The sequence below is a fragment of the Strix aluco genome, chromosome 13 (genome assembly GCF_031877795.1).
Source record: "Strix aluco isolate bStrAlu1 chromosome 13, bStrAlu1.hap1, whole genome shotgun sequence".
NCBI classification, from domain to species: domain Eukaryota; kingdom Metazoa; phylum Chordata; class Aves; order Strigiformes; family Strigidae; genus Strix; species Strix aluco.
In genome coordinates this window covers 21,134,481-21,149,248 of record NC_133943.1, presented here as the reverse complement: position 1 = coordinate 21,149,248, position 14,768 = coordinate 21,134,481, and the positions used below count along the sequence as shown (strand labels likewise).

The following is a 14,768-nucleotide window of genomic DNA, read 5'->3' as shown; positions in this document are numbered from 1 at the left end:
AGGCTGAGCACCAGTCCCTGAGACCCACACGCCTGGTGTACACACATCCCCTTGGGTCAACACACGCAGAGCAGCGCGTTTGCCAGCGCCCATCTAACCACCAGCAGCGCTCCCACGAACACAAGCAGGCGGGCAGCACAGCCCCTTCCCTCCCCTCCAGTTGCTCAGGGCTGATGTGGGCTGGCAGCACAATCCCATCCCCTGATCCTCAACCCACAGGCAGCTCGAACATGCAGGAGAGCCTGAGCCCATCACAGATCCACGGCTGGACCCTGGGCCACTCTCCAGCTCCAGCCTTGGGTCTTCCCACAATCTGGTTTCCCACCCACCGGCTCGTCCAGCCTGTGTTTGCTCGCAGGTCACATGCACATGTGCACAAACAGAACAGAGAGTGAGGTGACATGGAAAATACCCAGGAATAGGTTTTAATGAGAAGGCAGGACAGACCATGGGGATGAAGTGCAGGGCTTGGCCAGATGACTGCTGCCTACCCACAAACAGCCCCCTTCTTCCCCATTCTCCCATGCTTGTTCCTTCCCCACCCACCCACCATGATCCTCCCTTTGACCCTTCCCATAAGCCTTCCCCAGAAAGTTTTGCATTCCTCTGATCTCCCTCAGCATCCTCTAATCAATTTTCTCTTTCCTATGAGATGTTTTCTGAATAACCCAGAAGCCAGAATAAATACGTTTTCTTCTTATCAGTTAAAAAGTTTCTGGTCGAACCTCTTCAGTGTCGCACTTGAGGGGTTCATCCACCAGTGTCTTGAGAGCTCAGGTCTTGGTGCTGTCTCTGTTACTGTTAGCTCTGTATAGGGGTGTTTAATTTATTCATTTTCCTGTCTTTTGCCGTTTTCCTCTTATGCTCAATAGCAGCTCAGCAGACATCCTCACAAACCAGACATCCTCACAGCCACAGCCCAGCCATCGACCCCGGTGAGGAGAGGTGGAGAATGAGCAGAGGCTGCAAGGATGGCTGGGCTGGGGGGCACAGGGCTACGGGGAGTGGGGGGGCTCTCGGCAGGGTCCAACAGACCCCAGTGAGGCTCCGGGCATCTGAGCGCCGCCTGCGGTGCTGCGAATACGATGGGGCTGAACTCTTGGTCAGGACAGATGATATCTCAGGGGAAATGGGGGCATGTTGGGGCTCGGGAGTTGGCCGTAAGGAAAACTCCTCTGGGAGGGTGCAGCCCTGGGACAGAGCATGGCAAGGGGCTTTGCTTGCGGGTTTCCCCAAAACCTGGGTGGGCAAAGCCACAGGCACTGTGGGATAATGCTGAGGACAGTCCCACTCCACAGGGGAGCCTGGACTGGGGGCACTGAGAGAGCCCCTCACCAGCACTTGGGGGTCCTGTGAGCCTTCCCACGGAGCTCCTGGCCTTGCAGCCCCTGGGGCCGAGCCCCCGCAGGGCAGCACCGGTGGGAAGGGTCACACATCCCCTTCACACTCTGCGGCAGGGCTGGACGAGCCCAGGCCTGGATCTCAGCAGGCAGACGGCCCCGGCCAAGCCAAGCAGGGTGAGGGCAATGCAGAGAGGGGCGACCACCGCAGCACTGTTACACCGCAGCACTGAGACCGGCACGTCCTGCACCAGCCTGCCCTGGTAGTGGGGAGGGGAGTGACACGTGTAGTCGTGGGGCCAGCCCTGCCCAAGGTGCCCCATACCCGCCAGTGCCTGGAGCCCCCCGGCCCCAGAGCACGAGCAGTTGTAGGGGTTGCCAGCCACAGCCACGTCCTGCAAGTGCCCCAGGAGCTTCACCTCATCCCCTGGCAGCTCTGTGATCAAGTTGTTGTCTAGGTGGAGGGTGTCCAAGACAGGGTAATTCCTGATGGAGGGGGCAGTCTGCAGCATGTTTTGGCTCAGGAAGAGCTTCTTCAGGGAGCTGAGGGAGATGTCTACAGCATGGAGGTGGTTGCAGCTCATGTCCAACACTTCTAGACCGGGAGGCAGAGGTGTGAGGACTTCATCCAAGCCAGTGTTGGACAAGTTAAAAACTTGGAGGGACACTGGCCACTGGCAGGAGGAGGATGTGTCTGCCATGAGCTTGTTCTGGCTGAGATCCAGCTGCTGGAGCTCAGGCAGCAGCCGCACACTTTCACACACGCTGTGGTAGGATTTCAGGTTGTTGCGCTGCAGACTCAGTACCTGGAGCCGAGGGAAAGCCCCCTTGCAGAATGCGGGCATCAAGCTCTCATCCTCAAGGCTGTTTTGTGCCATGTCCAGGGAGTGCAGAGCTCTGAACATGCTTCCAATGCCACAGGGCAGGCTGGTGACATGGGAGCCAGTGACAGCCAGCTCCTGCAGGGTCTCCAGCCAGCTGCTCAGACTGGAGAAGTCCTGCTCGCGGCCCATCAGCGGGGCAGATGTCACGTTGTGGAAGTGCAGGGACAATATGGGCAAGTCCTGGCCAGCCATTTCATCCCAGTTGCCTCTCCCCTCAAAAATGCAGCTCTCAAACACCAACTCCTGCACGTGGGTGTAGGAGAAGAACCTCAGGACTCGGGCAAGGAGTATCTCAGGCACCAGAAGATCACCAAAAATTACTTTCCTGATTATAAGGGAGCCCAGCATTTCAATGGTGGAGGGGTCCAGGTCGCTGATGGGGAAGGCTACGTATCTCTCCAGCTCTCCTCCCCGAAACTCCACGACAGTGGCTGCGAGGCACTGGATGATGCTGTTTACGCTTTCCTCGGACAAGTTGTAGCACAGACAGTGCTCCTGAGTGCGATTGAAGAAACACCTGCCTTCTGCCTCCAACAGCCCCAGCCCCAGGAGGAGGAGAACAGCCACATTCATGGCGAACAACCTAGAAACGAGGAGAGCAACGGTGAAAGGCAGCAGTCTTTGTGGCAGCTGAGGGGACCATTCAGATCCAGCCCACTGGAGGGCTGGCTTGGGCAGTTTCAGCCCTGGAGACACACAGCTGCCCTCCTGCCCAACTGCCCTTCACACGGGTCCAGTGCACCCCATCAGCACCCACCTGGCTACTCAGCCATGACTCAGGGCAAAGCTCAAAGCGAAACACCCAGGAGCTACACCTGTGCCACCGGCTCCTTGGCACTGGCCTCACCTCACCCCACCAGCAGGGTTTCAGCAAGGCGGGGTGGGTCCTCCTGAGGCTGCGCTTTCCTGCCTGGGCTGCCTTGACACAGACTCCTGTTCCTAAGTGACCAGGAAATCCCACGGATCAGGAGAAACTAGAAATGTCGAGTTACAGGCAGTGAAGCCAGATATATCAGCCTGACCACAGGATGGAACAGCCACAGCTCTGTTTGTTTCTCTGCACAGGGTGCTCTGTAATCTGGGGCAGGAAATTGCAACAGAGTGCTTCTTATTTTCCTTTTTCTCATCCAGCGATTTGATTCATTACCAGCCTCCAAAGGGACAGCAGAAAATCATTTCTGAGGGTCTGTATGCATCCTTGTCAGCACCAAGTATTGCTTTGCTGTCCAGCTGACAGAAGAGCCTTATCAACAGGTTGCAAAAAAGCAGCAAGCAAAGATTAAAAGCTCCTAAGAACGTGCTGACTCAGGTCTGCCCAAGCACCCAGACAGGGCAGTGGCGAGGAGGGGGTGTCTCCTGTCCAACCTCCTGCTTCGAGCAGATCTGTTGCTGCCACTAGCCCCAGTGAGTCACAGCTTTTTCTGGCCACAACTCAAAACACTCTTGAGGACAGAGCTCTCCCTACCCCTGTGCTGTTGCGGGGCTGCACCACCCTCCCGGGGAGAAGCTCTCCTCCAGCACTTGCAAAGTCCCCCTCACTGGGGGCACAGCACGAAGTGGGGGTGGATTTATCCAGCGACTCACCAGCTAGATCACACCGAAATGTTTCCTTGCCCTGCCCCGCGGCTGCTTCCTCTAGCTGCTGCCAACTCCAGGGCTGAAGTGCCAAAGGCTCTGCAAGTGCTCAGCTCTCTCCTGCGCCTGATCCTCCCCTGCCTCCAGCCGGATGAGACCTTAGCGCCTGCAGGTGTCTTGCAGCTGCCGTTGGTGCTGCCGCAGCCCGTCCTGCCGCGTGTAGATCCACGCGGTTGGGGCTGAGGGCACTTGGAGGCAGGTTCCCGGGCACTGCCCTTTGCTCCCGCGGCGTGACTTCCTGAGCAGGATGGGGCCAGCTGTGCCACGGGAAGCAACGCGCCAAGCACCAGCCTCCCGAGTCACTTCTGCTTCGCTTCTCTGCAGCAAGAGGCTCTTGCGGCTGCCTGTGGCTGCGGGTTGGGAAGGGGTTTGGTCTAAGGTCAATGATGCTCCCTTTCCTAGGAAGGGCGAGGGAAGAGAGTGCAGTCAAGGTGCTGTAAATGCCCAAACACACCTTTTCTTCCAGATGCTCTGGGCTTGCAGTGCACTGGGTGCCGAGCACCCCGCAGGAGGCAATGCAGAAGGGTACGGGACTGTCATACCCAGCACCCAGACCATCCCCAGATGCCTGTGTCCTGTGTAGGACAGGGACGGGACAAATTCCCATCCGCCGTGTGTGCAGCACAGCGCTGCAGAGGGCACTTCTTCACCCGAGGTCAGCTTCCTTGGCTGAGGAACTCACATCACTTGCCCCGTGCTCCTTCAGCAGCTGGTGGCTGTGCCTACACCAAGATGTTAACACCCTCCATCAGCGAGCCAAGACCACCAGGCATTGGGAAAGATCTGTCAGGGATTTTTTCTTCCCTGAGGATATCTCTGCCTATGTTAGATTTCAGAAAGTGTTTCAGAAAGGCAACGAAACTGCACGACTAGCAGATGCAATTCCCAGTTTGCTGTTGTTAATGCACCATTACAGAGATGCTATCAGTGCCACAACAGCTGGGGCTGGAGCTGCCTGTCCCACGCTCTCTGGCACGCTGCTGCCGGGATGGGTGGAGGGAAGGTGTCCTTTGGGTTGTTACATCTACCGCAATTCGTTTTCTTGCTCCCGGTGTCTCCGGTGGAGTGCTGCACTGCTTTGCTGCCTTTCCTTGAGCAATTCCTTCTGCAGAGGGGTTCAGCAATTCCATGACTCTCTATCCTCGGGTTACACAAAACTGCTGCTGTGTAGATCGTGGAAAAATCAGAGCAGGCTTTCTGAGTTCTCCTCGCTACTCCTTTTGGTGAGGTCAGAAGCTCTGTCTGGGCCTGGTACGTTTTAATGGCTTATTCCTGACCACCAACTGCGAATTCCCCCACATGCCTTTCTGGGGAAAAATGAGCTCTTCTATCTCCTCTGTGGCCAACCACACCGTACCTCAAAGGCACGTGCTTTTGGAGCCGTCTTTTGGGTGATGACTTTCTTGTTCTCGTCACCACCATGGAAGGTCCCAGGACACAGAGACTCATTGTCTTATGTTTCTGGTGAGACTCTGGGCTTTTTTGGCTTCAACAAACATGCAATCCAGCCCCACGGGGGCAGAAACCTTGCCCGAGCCGGCTGGTTTCAGCCCTGCAAAGCCAGAGTTCATCCTCCGGCTGGTTTCGCCCCGCCGTGCCCAGCCGTGTCCGTGACCCCGTGTGCGGGCCCTGCACCCCAGCACGGAGCCAGCGCCGGCACCACTGACCGCACCAGAGCGGGTCCCCAGGTGCTCCCCGCCGCCGGGGCAGGCTCGGTGTGTCCCCCACCACCCGGGCAGGCTCGGTGTGTCCCCCACCACCCGGGCAGGCTCGGTGTGTCCCCGCCTCCTGCAGCAGGTTGGTGGTGGGGGCCGCAGCAGGGCCCCTGCCCCGGGAAGGGCTGATCCTGGTCCTCCTGAGCTGGGAGCTGGAGGCAACGGGGGGTGCGTGGGCCTCGGTTCCCGGGGCTCCCCGGGCTGCGGGCGGAGCCGCCGGCCGAGCCCTCGGCGGGGCCAGCAGGATGTCGTGTGTGTGTGTGTCCCCCTGCCCGGGGCTGCCCGGGGAACCAGCGGCGGCCCCGCCGACGCCTCCGCGGCCCGATCCGGCCCTGCCCGCCGCCCCGCCCCGGGCCTGGCCCTGCCCGGCCTCCTCCCGCCCGCCCGGCCCGGCCTCCTCCGCCCCCTCCTCCCCTCCCCAGCCGCCATGTGGGGCCGGCGGCGGTGCGGGCCCGGGCCGAGCGGCCGCGGCGCGGAGGAGCTGCGGGCCCGGCGGCGGGAGCGAGAGGCGGGTCGGCGCCGGGGCCTGCCCGGGCGGGGGGGGCACAGCGCGGCAGGACGGGCCGGGCCCCGCCTGGGCCGAGGTCTCGGGGCCGGGAGGGTTTGCGGGGCCCCCCGAGGGTGGCGGGGCCGCTGTGGGAGCCCCCATGGCCGCCAGCGCTGCGCCACAGCGGGACCCGAGCAGCGCCCCGGCCCCCCGCCCCCGGGATGCATCTGTGGGCTCCCTGCCCACTCGGGGAAGCATTTTACACCCTTTTTTTTTTTCAGTCCACCTGGGCTTTCTGCCCTGCCCGCCCCCCATTTCCTCCACACCTCCCTGCGGTTTTTCCAAGGCCTTGCCTACATAAACCCAGCCCTGGGTCCCTCCCAGCGCAGCCACCTCGCTCCTCACACCTCTGTCCTGCCTTCGCGCGGCTCCGCACGCTGGTGCGTGTCTGACCCCGCAGCCCTGCGGAGGGCGAGGTCTGAACCTCGCGCGTCCCTCCCCGGCTCACCCGAGGAGGTTTCTCCCTGTTAAAAGCAATAAGGCTCTTTGGTGGGGTGGAAATGCAGGGGGGCGGGTGGTGACGGGGACGTGTTCGGTCGCAGCTCTCAGGAAAGCCCGGCGGCAGGAGCAGCTGGTCAGCAAGCGGCTTCTGCGGGAGGACACCGCAGCAGAGGAAGGTGGACAGGATGGAGCAGAGGTCACGCCGGACCCTCTCTCGGAGGATGAGGTGAAAAGCATGACGTTCTCCATGGTGACGGGGGTCCCTGGGGTCTTCCCCAGCCTCTGGGCACATGGAGGAGTCTGGGTGGAGGTGGGTTTGGTAAGAAACGGTAAGGTTCTTTGTGACCATCTTTGCGCCCTGGGTTTCTTTCCCTCCAGGATTGATGGGATGAAATCTTAACCCTGGCACTGCTTGACGTTCCCCCATCTTTTAATTTTTGGGTAGGTCCTTGAGCTGCTCAGAGGGGTGCAGAAGGGTTCAGAGGACAGGAGAAGATCACTCAGCCGCCTCCGCTGGGCTCTGCAGAACAAGGAAACTCAGCAGAAGTTTGTCAGGTCAGCCCAGGTCTGGCGCTGCATGGCTGTTATCAAGGGCACGTCCTTTGTCGCAGTCATTGTGTGGGTGAGCTGGTCCGTGGCCGAGCGTGGGAGGGCAGGAGACGACAGCACCCTTTGGGTTCCACCAGGCTGGACGGCAGCATCCGGATGCTCATCGGGCTCTTCACCAGCAGCCTGGCTGACATGCAGATGGAGGCAGCGCGCTGTCTCCATGAGCTCTCCCACTCCAGTGACCCCGCTGTGGCTGAGGCATGTCTGCCAGTGACCTCCTATCTCCTCACCTACCTCTCTGGACATAGCGTTGAGTTCACGGTAAGATCTGTGCTTGCGTTTGCCAGGGCTCTGGCACCTGATAATCCTCTGGTAGCAGTTGGGTGTTGACCTCTCTTGGCCAGCCTTAGCCTAACATGGTTTACATAGGAGTGCTGGTGGGAGGAGGCCCTCTGGAAGTCTTTAATCGAACCTTCCCCTTGGAGCAGGACCGTCCCCAGTGTTAGCCCAGGGCAGCGAGGCTTTGTCTGACCAAGTCCTGGAAATATGGAGACCCCCTTCATTGTGCCCCGTCCCAACACCAAGAGGAGTTTGATTCCATTGTGTTTGCAGCTCCTTCCAGGTAGCTTTAGGCTGCTCTTAAATGCTCCCAAGCCTCATCTGGGCCAGGCAGATCCTCCTGCCCAGGACGCAGTGGTTTGCCCCATTTGCAGTGGGTTCCTCCTCTTCAGCTCCAAGCTCCGTCTGGGAAGCGGGGACTGCAGGCTGTGGCAGGTGGGCTTGTGGTCTGGCCTGGACAGGAGGTACCTTGGAGTCTGTGTGGTGGGTAAAGCACAAATACTAGATGCAGGTCAGTTCAGGTGTTTTAAAAGGTCTTGGAAAAGTGACAGAAATGAGCAGCTGCAGGCTGGGATGCAGGGACAGCTACTTTGTCAGCTTACCTTCATGCAACAAACAGGCAGGCTTTTGTCCGGGCGGGGAGGAAGAGCAGAGCGCCTGCGGCTCCAAGCTGCACAGTTTGATCTGGGCGATGGAGCCAAACAGTTGGAGTAGCTCTGGGATGCCCTTGTGTTTTGCCCGCTGCCGAGCAGTGCACCTTGTGCAGCACACTGATCTCCTTTGAGCCACGGACAGGATGAGAGCCAAGGAACAGGATGGAGAGCGACACCAGGGTGATGATCACGTTTTAACGCAGCGCACAGGCAGTCTCCAGGAGAATACTGTGAAATCAGAGGGGTCTCAGGGAAATGTCACAGCAATAATTAGAAGCCTGAAAAACCTCTGAAGCAGAAGTGATCAGATCCCAACCCGAGCCAGATAGAAAAAGGATAGATTGAAGCTGATACAGCTGGGAATGGGGTAGCTGGAGAGTCCAGCAGTATCCATGTTTACCCCTCTGAAGACAGATTCTGCCCCGCTCAGGAGAAGTGTGTGCCCTGTCCCAGGGTGCAAGGACCTAGAGGCCTTGCTGGCTGCCCAGGGTGCCCCTGGGGGGTGCACAGGAGGTGACCTGCTCTCTTGGGCATGTTTCAGGAGCTGTGTTTGTACACCCTGGGGAACCTGGTAGTGGAAAGCGAAGCTATGAGAAAGCAGCTTCTGCCTCAGGGCATCATTCCAGTGCTGGCATCCTGCATCCAGGTGGGTGGAATAGCTCAGCCACACTCCTCCCTCCCCTGCCCTGCCCCAGAAAGATGCCTTTTCTGTTGCCCTCTAGACGCTGGCTGGTACTGAGTTACCAGCCCTCTTTCCAGCTGTGACCATGAGCAGAGACCCCTCTGCAGAGGGCTGTTCCCTTGCAGGTGAGGGTCTCTCATGGGTTTTCTTGCATTCCATTTTTGGGGCTCAGGTCATCACCTTGTGCTCTTCTCCAGCTGAATCTCACATCCGTAACTGTTGCTTGCCAATAAACACTCTGTACCATGGGGAGCTGCAGGCTTCTCCCTTCCGCACGGCTTGGGTCCAGCAGGCATACGAGGCCAACGCAGTGAGCGGGGCTGTCGTTTGCAGGTCTGAATGCTTAAAGCAGCACTGCTGCTGTGCTTGGGCTCCTGGATCCCTACAGCCGCAGCCCCTGTGAGTGCAGGGAGCGGGGACAGCTCAGCTCTGGTGTGGCCACAGGTTGCTCTATCGCTCCCGGTCCTCTGCTGTGCCCCCTCTTCTCCAGGCATGGAGAGACTGTGCTGCTCAGCGGCTTGGTTTGGTGTTACAAAGGGTATTGCCTCTCCACAGCACAGCAGCTGGCACCCTTCAATCCCTCGGCTCTGTTGGGTGGGATTAGCTTTGTTCTGTTTGATTGCAGTCCCCGCACGAGGCTGTGCTGGAAGGTCTGGGCTACGTCCTCTCGCAGCTCCTCCAAGCCAAGGAAGCCCCCACAGAGATCATACCGTGAGTCCGAGCCTTTTAACCCTGCGTCAGGATGGGCCCTGGGGCCCGGTGTGGTATTTGCATGCCGGGGACAACGACGCCTTTCCCATCCCGGTGATATTAATAGTTCAGAACAGAATCCTACCAGAACTACGGGGGTTTTGTTGCAGATCAGGGCATGGGACTTGACTCTTTTCCCGAACCCTCATCTGAGCAGACAGCTCTGGTATTTCGGTAAAGGACAGTGTTGAGCAGGGTAGGTTCGCAGGGAAATTCTGACTGTATTCCTCCTGTGAAGGGAAAGATCAGCCTGACAGCACCCAGTGCTAAAAATGTGCCCCCAGCCAAGGTGTCCTGAGTGCCCCCAGGCCCTGCCACGGACAGGGAAAGCTTATGCTGGGCCTTAGTGGTGCCTGAGGCTGCAGCCCTTAGCTAAGAGTCTCTTCCAGGTGTGTTTTTTGAGTATGTGGCCCCCAGTACAGGGAAGAGCAACTCCCTGCTCAGTGGCCAGGGCTAGTGTCTCCCTGTCAGTTGTCTGTCCTGCTTGTGCTCTGGCCTGTGCCTCCGTTAACTCTGCTGTTCTGACCCCAGCTTGGTTCTGGACTCTGTTCTCCCCCAGCACATGATTCGACTGGTTTGTTCCAGCCTCAAGGCTGGGATAGGAGCAGCCGTGGAGTTTGCATGGTGTCTCCACTACATCATTTGTAGGTAAATGCACTCTTCTCCTCATTTTGAGTTCCTGGGGGCAGCCAAACAGAGAGGCATGAATGCTCAGTGTCCTGTGGGGGACCCGGATTGCCTTCCTTTGCCCTTTTCCCTTGGGAAAGCAATTTCCCTGCCATCCTGGGCATTCCTGCTCTCGTATCTGAGTGCACACATGCTGTTTGCAAGATCACTGAGTTCCTTTACAGGGTGGTAACAGCTGATAAACCAGAGGAGGCTGTTCCCTAGTTCTCTGAAACCCCCCCAGTCACCTCCCCACGTCTGGAGTTGCCCCCCACACTCCCCAAGGCAAGCTCCCTGAATCCTCGCACTTCTGGGGTTGGCCCAGTGTCACCTGGCTGGGCTGGCTGCTGCCAACAATCTCTGCCTGCCCTGGCGTGGCTGCTCCAGTGCCATCTCTTTCAGCAGCCCCAGCAGAGAGGAACGTGTGGGTACTCAAGGATCAGGGCTATTGTTTCCAGACCCACACAGATTATTCTAGTGGATCTGTTTTCCATGGGCTTTTAAACTTTCTCAAGCTCAGAAACAAGCTGCTATTCAAACATGAAACAAGCCCTAGGGTGGTTCAGGAGAGCGCTCCGCATTTCCAGGCCCCATTTTTTGGCGAGGGCTGCAGTGGTTTTCCCTCGCCGAGTGCCGAGAGCAACGAGCCTGTCCCTTCCCTTTGCAGCCACACAGCCAGTGCAGCATTGCTGTCGCTGGGGGCCTTGCCTGCCCTCACCTCGCTCTTGCTCGACCTGGCTTCTGCAATCCCCCAGGATGCTCCCGAGGGCCTGGAGCTGGTAAGACGTGGGCAGGGTGCTGGCTGTTCTCGGCATTGCTGCGGGGACACGGTCGGGCTAAAGGACTTTGTTTCTGTCACAGCTTGTCTGCCCAGTGCTGCGGTGTCTCAGCAACCTGCTTGCAGAGGAGACGGGCTGCGAAGTCCAGATCCAGGATGAGCGCCTGCTCATCGCCCTCTTCCTCATCCTGCAGCATTTCCTCCAGCAGCACCCCTTCATTGTACAGGAGTGTCTCTGGCTGCTGAACAACCTCACGGGTGAGTGTCAGCAGAGCCAGAGCTTCTGCCAGGACCTGCCTTGATTGCTGGCAGACTGGTGGAGTCTTGTCTACAGAGACCTCCCTCAGAAACCTCACTTTTAGCGACAAGTTCCTTCTCTGCCCACTGTAGCGGACAAGCCCTTCTTCTGCTCCGCTCTGCTCTCCCTGGACTTGCTCCCAGCCCTGATGCAGCTCCTGCCGTGTTCCCAGATGGCCAGTGTGTTGGTAAGACCTGGCCTCATGGCCCACATCTGGGGCAGAAGTGCTGGACTTCCAGCAACATGAATCCCACGCGCATGGTGGTCAAGTTGGGAGGTTGGCTTGGGGCAGTAGCAACAGCTTGGCGGAAGGTCTCGTGTCATGACAGTCACCATCCACCTCCCCTGAAGTCACTACGTCTTGTATTTACCCTTGACAGAGTCATGTCCCAGCAGAAGGGTCCCAAGGCAGATGTTAACTTGAGGTCACCTGCCAGCACCTGGAGCAGACCCAGGGATGCTGCTGCCACCTTATTTTGGAATTTTGGAAGACCCTAAAGCTTTAGGGAGCCCTGGGGGGATGCTGTGCCAAGGGGTGGGTGGTGTGGCTGCTTCTGCTTGGCTCGGGGATGAACAGCGCCTTGGGGCGAGGATGGAGGTGGTTTTTAATGAGCACACAGGTTTGGGGAAGCCCCTGGCAGCACCTCCAGCAAGGACACGGGGAGTTCTTTAGAGCTCTCCTAAGCCTGCCAGCAATCTGCCCCCTCACAGAGCCCTCACTGCTCACTCCCTCTCACGGCCTCTCCCTCCAGGTCCTGACAGTTCTGTGCAATATCGCGGTGAAGGGGCCAGCCTACTGCCAGCAGCTGCACCAGCAGCCTGCCCTGCCCCTGCTGCTGCCCGCCCTCGCGCTGCCCGACCCCGAAGCGGTGGGGCAGTGCCTCGAGCTGCTGCACCTCCTCTTCCGACACTGGCCAGAGGTAAGAGCTGGGAGTGCCTACCCCAGAACCAAGCACGAGACTGTAAAGACAGGGATAGGGATTGTTATTATTGAAATCACACTGCCTTCAGCCACTGCCACGCTAGCCCCCTGCTCCTCAGCACCAGACTTGTGCCTGAAGGGGGGCACGTGCGTGATGCAGAGGGTGGAAGCCCTTGTGTCTCTGGGAGTTCCTTTCCATTGACAATCACTGTTTTTTTGGTTGTACCCTTTCAGATTATCATGGGGGGATTCTTTTGATTCAGTTGTGCTTACTTCAAGCTCTGTGCGCTCCCGGCCAGCAATCACTGTGGCTGGATTTATCTGGTTTGGGACTTTAGTGTCTAGTAGGGCTCTGGGGAATTCCTTCAGCCCTGCTCCCTGTACGGTGGGGGCTCTGGATCAGCTGTGGCAGCTCTCAGGTGGCAGCCAGCCAGCTCTCGCCTCTCTCCTCTCGCACAGGCCGCTGCTGACTTCGTCAGGCAAGGTGGGCGCTGGGCCCTTGAGCAGCACCAGAGCACCCCAGAACTCCAGGAGCGGGCACAGGCACTGCTGGCCATGGTCGGGCAGTCCCTGGGAGCCTCCACCTTCAGTCCCTGCGATGCCACGTTGTCTGCCTTCTCCTAGGCCACGCCACCTCCCCTCCCTCCCCCTGCACTCCGAGGAGGAGTCAACAGCTCCTCCACCCTGTCCCCTGCTTTCCCAGGGGCTGGGTAGGGCTCTAACCGCCAGCACTGTCTGCGTGGGGACACTGGTCCTTGGCAAGAAATGGCTGTTTCCATCCTTGTACCTACCAGCAGCCTGCCCCGTGCCCCCCCAGAGCCTGGTGCAGGGGCAGAGCTGCAACCCAGGCAGATGGGCTCTTGATGCCAGGGAGGTGCTGTATAAACCCTGTTGGATTGGCCATTCCCTCCAGCGTCTCCTTTTGGCTTTAAACCCAACATGTGAAGCTCAGGGTAAGCATGTTGCATTTATGCAATTGATAAATTAAAAGATACATGATTTACATTAAAGATCATCTGTCAGGTTTTCAGTGTGCACATATTTACTGTCCGTCTTCACACCTTGCTTTTCACAATGTTCTCCAAGGCCTTGGCCACTTCATCCACAGTAAGGTTGTTCAGCGGCACACTTTTCTCCTTGCCAAACTCTGCAGGAAAGACAAAGGGTGAGAGAGGGGGCAGATGCCTCAGTCCGTTTGGTGCCAAGGGCAACCCACAGCCCTGCTTTAGGTTTCCCAAGCACCAGTGGTGTCACAGCCCAAGCTCCCCTCACCACCCTCTCACACCCACCACTCCCCAGCGTGCCTCCCTGTGCCCAAGTTACGGTTTCCACTTTCTCTTTATTCTCAGCCTTTCCCTTGGAGAGAAGCCAACGCAGCCTAACACATTTCCTTGCCTCTTTTTGTTAACTTTTGCTGCACAGCAGCTGGGCAGAGGTCACCACCACATCCCAAAGCAATCTGGTGGCTTTTGGTCTGCACACACCAAGACGCTCACTAACACTTCAGTAAAATAGTGCTGAAAAACTTGTTATTACTACAGCAGCCCCTACCTGGGGCTATATTTCCCTGCAAGTCACGTATGGACAAGAGATAGGCACTATACCTGTAGGCTCTGTTGGCCCGTGTGCTCACACTGGGAAATTCATGCTTAAAATATCTTTGAAAAAAAATTTCTAAATTATTTTTGTCCAGCCCAGATGGCTTTAGGAAGAAAACAAAGCTTTTACAGTAGAGCTTTTCTGCTCCCTCCTTTGTGTTTCACTGAGAATGCAGTGAAAATAAAAACAAAAATATTTGTCTCTACAGGAATCTTTTTCTCTATAAGATCTCTGTGGGAGATCACAGCCACAAGCTGGCAAACCCCCTTCTGACCCACAGGTCCCTTTTTTGCCTCCCACCAGGTCGTGCGGCAGTAACACTTCTCTGAAGTCAATCCCCACCTTGCCTTGCGGACAGCTGCTCCCCCTCCATCAGTGGCTCCTACTGTAACCGCTGAACCCCCTGTTTGCTGCAGCTCGCAGGGCTCCGGCACTCGCTTCTCGCTGCCCTCCGGTGGTGCTTCCCGGCGGGCACCCCCCACTTACCGTACCGAGCCCAGAGCTTGGGCTGGACACCGGAGCACTCTCGGATCAGGATGGGGAAGTCGGGATTCGCCTTCTTCAGGGTCACGTAGTGCTGCTCGATGAAGTCTCTGGGGAGGGAAGGAGGAACAGCGGATCCCCGCAGCTGAGTCCGCTGGCACCGAGCAGGCCAGTGCCTCACTCGCCCAAGCCGGAGCCGCTCGCGGAGCGGCCGCCGGGCCGGGCCCGGCCCGGCCCGGCCCGACCCGACCCGACCCAGCCCCGCGACTCCCGACCCCGGCTCACCTGACCCCGCGGCTGTCGGCGGAGCGCTGGCACAGGTGGATGCGGAGCTCCCGCAGGCCGCGGCCCAACCCGCCCCCTACGCTCCTCACAGCCGCCGCCGCCATCTTCTCTCTGCTCTGGACAACAACATGGGGGCGTGGCTTCGGCGCCCGCCAATCACGACGCCCGCTAATCATACCGTTGGCCAATGGCAGCGCCCTCC

General features: G+C 58.5%; 3 protein-coding genes across 4 annotated transcripts; 1 reads left to right on the top strand and 2 right to left on the bottom strand.

Moving 5' to 3' along the window:
• Positions 1-409: 409 nt before the first annotated feature.
• Positions 410-5,871, bottom strand: CD14 (CD14 molecule). Its single transcript, XM_074838833.1, has 2 exons — positions 3,809-5,871; positions 410-2,807 (listed from the first exon to the last, which is right to left on the bottom strand). Exon 2 carries the CDS (start codon positions 2,795-2,797, stop codon positions 1,442-1,444), a length of 1,356 nt encoding a protein of 451 aa, XP_074694934.1. The 5' UTR covers positions 2,798-2,807; positions 3,809-5,871; the 3' UTR covers positions 410-1,441.
• A 105-nt stretch (positions 5,872-5,976) lies between these two features.
• On the top strand, positions 5,977-13,229 carry TMCO6 (transmembrane and coiled-coil domains 6). 2 transcript variants are annotated; one of them, XM_074838611.1, is made up of 12 exons: positions 5,977-6,086; positions 6,664-6,788; positions 7,008-7,117; positions 7,249-7,432; positions 8,645-8,749; positions 9,411-9,496; positions 10,067-10,183; positions 10,869-10,980; positions 11,063-11,237; positions 11,370-11,464; positions 12,030-12,197; positions 12,659-13,229. In XM_074838611.1, the coding sequence occupies exons 1-12, from the start codon at positions 6,002-6,004 to the stop codon at positions 12,821-12,823; spliced, it is 1,527 nt and encodes a 508-aa protein (XP_074694712.1). In that variant the 5' UTR covers positions 5,977-6,001; the 3' UTR covers positions 12,824-13,229. The 2 variants fall into 2 exon arrangements, with proteins under 2 accessions (XP_074694712.1, XP_074694713.1); XM_074838612.1 differs by lacking the exon at positions 10,067-10,183.
• On the bottom strand, positions 13,148-14,726 carry NDUFA2 (NADH:ubiquinone oxidoreductase subunit A2). Its single transcript, XM_074838613.1, has 3 exons — positions 14,567-14,726; positions 14,285-14,391; positions 13,148-13,346 (listed from the first exon to the last, which is right to left on the bottom strand). Exons 1-3 carry the CDS (start codon positions 14,668-14,670, stop codon positions 13,255-13,257), a joined length of 303 nt encoding a protein of 100 aa, XP_074694714.1. The 5' UTR covers positions 14,671-14,726; the 3' UTR covers positions 13,148-13,254.
• Between the last annotated feature and the right edge of the window lie 42 nt (positions 14,727-14,768).

Coding starts and splice junctions, on each gene's coding strand:
- CD14 (XM_074838833.1), bottom strand. CDS start 2,797: ATGAATGTGGCTGTTCTCCTCCTCCTGGGGCTGGGGCTGTTGGAGGCA.
- TMCO6 (XM_074838611.1), top strand. CDS start 6,002: ATGTGGGGCCGGCGGCGGTGCGGGCCCGGGCCGAGCGGCCGCGGCGCG. Junction 9,497..10,066: donor GCCCCCACAGAGATCATACC/GTGAGTCCGAGC, acceptor TTCTGACCCCAG/CTTGGTTCTGGACTCTGTTC. Junction 11,465..12,029: donor CCCAGATGGCCAGTGTGTTG/GTAAGACCTGGC, acceptor CTCTCCCTCCAG/GTCCTGACAGTTCTGTGCAA.
- NDUFA2 (XM_074838613.1), bottom strand. CDS start 14,670: ATGGCGGCGGCGGCTGTGAGGAGCGTAGGGGGCGGGTTGGGCCGCGGC. Junction 14,392..14,566: donor GCCGACAGCCGCGGGGTCAG/GTGAGCCGGGGT, acceptor TTCCCTCCCCAG/AGACTTCATCGAGCAGCACT. Junction 13,347..14,284: donor CAAGCTCTGGGCTCGGTACG/GTAAGTGGGGGG, acceptor TCTTTCCTGCAG/AGTTTGGCAAGGAGAAAAGT.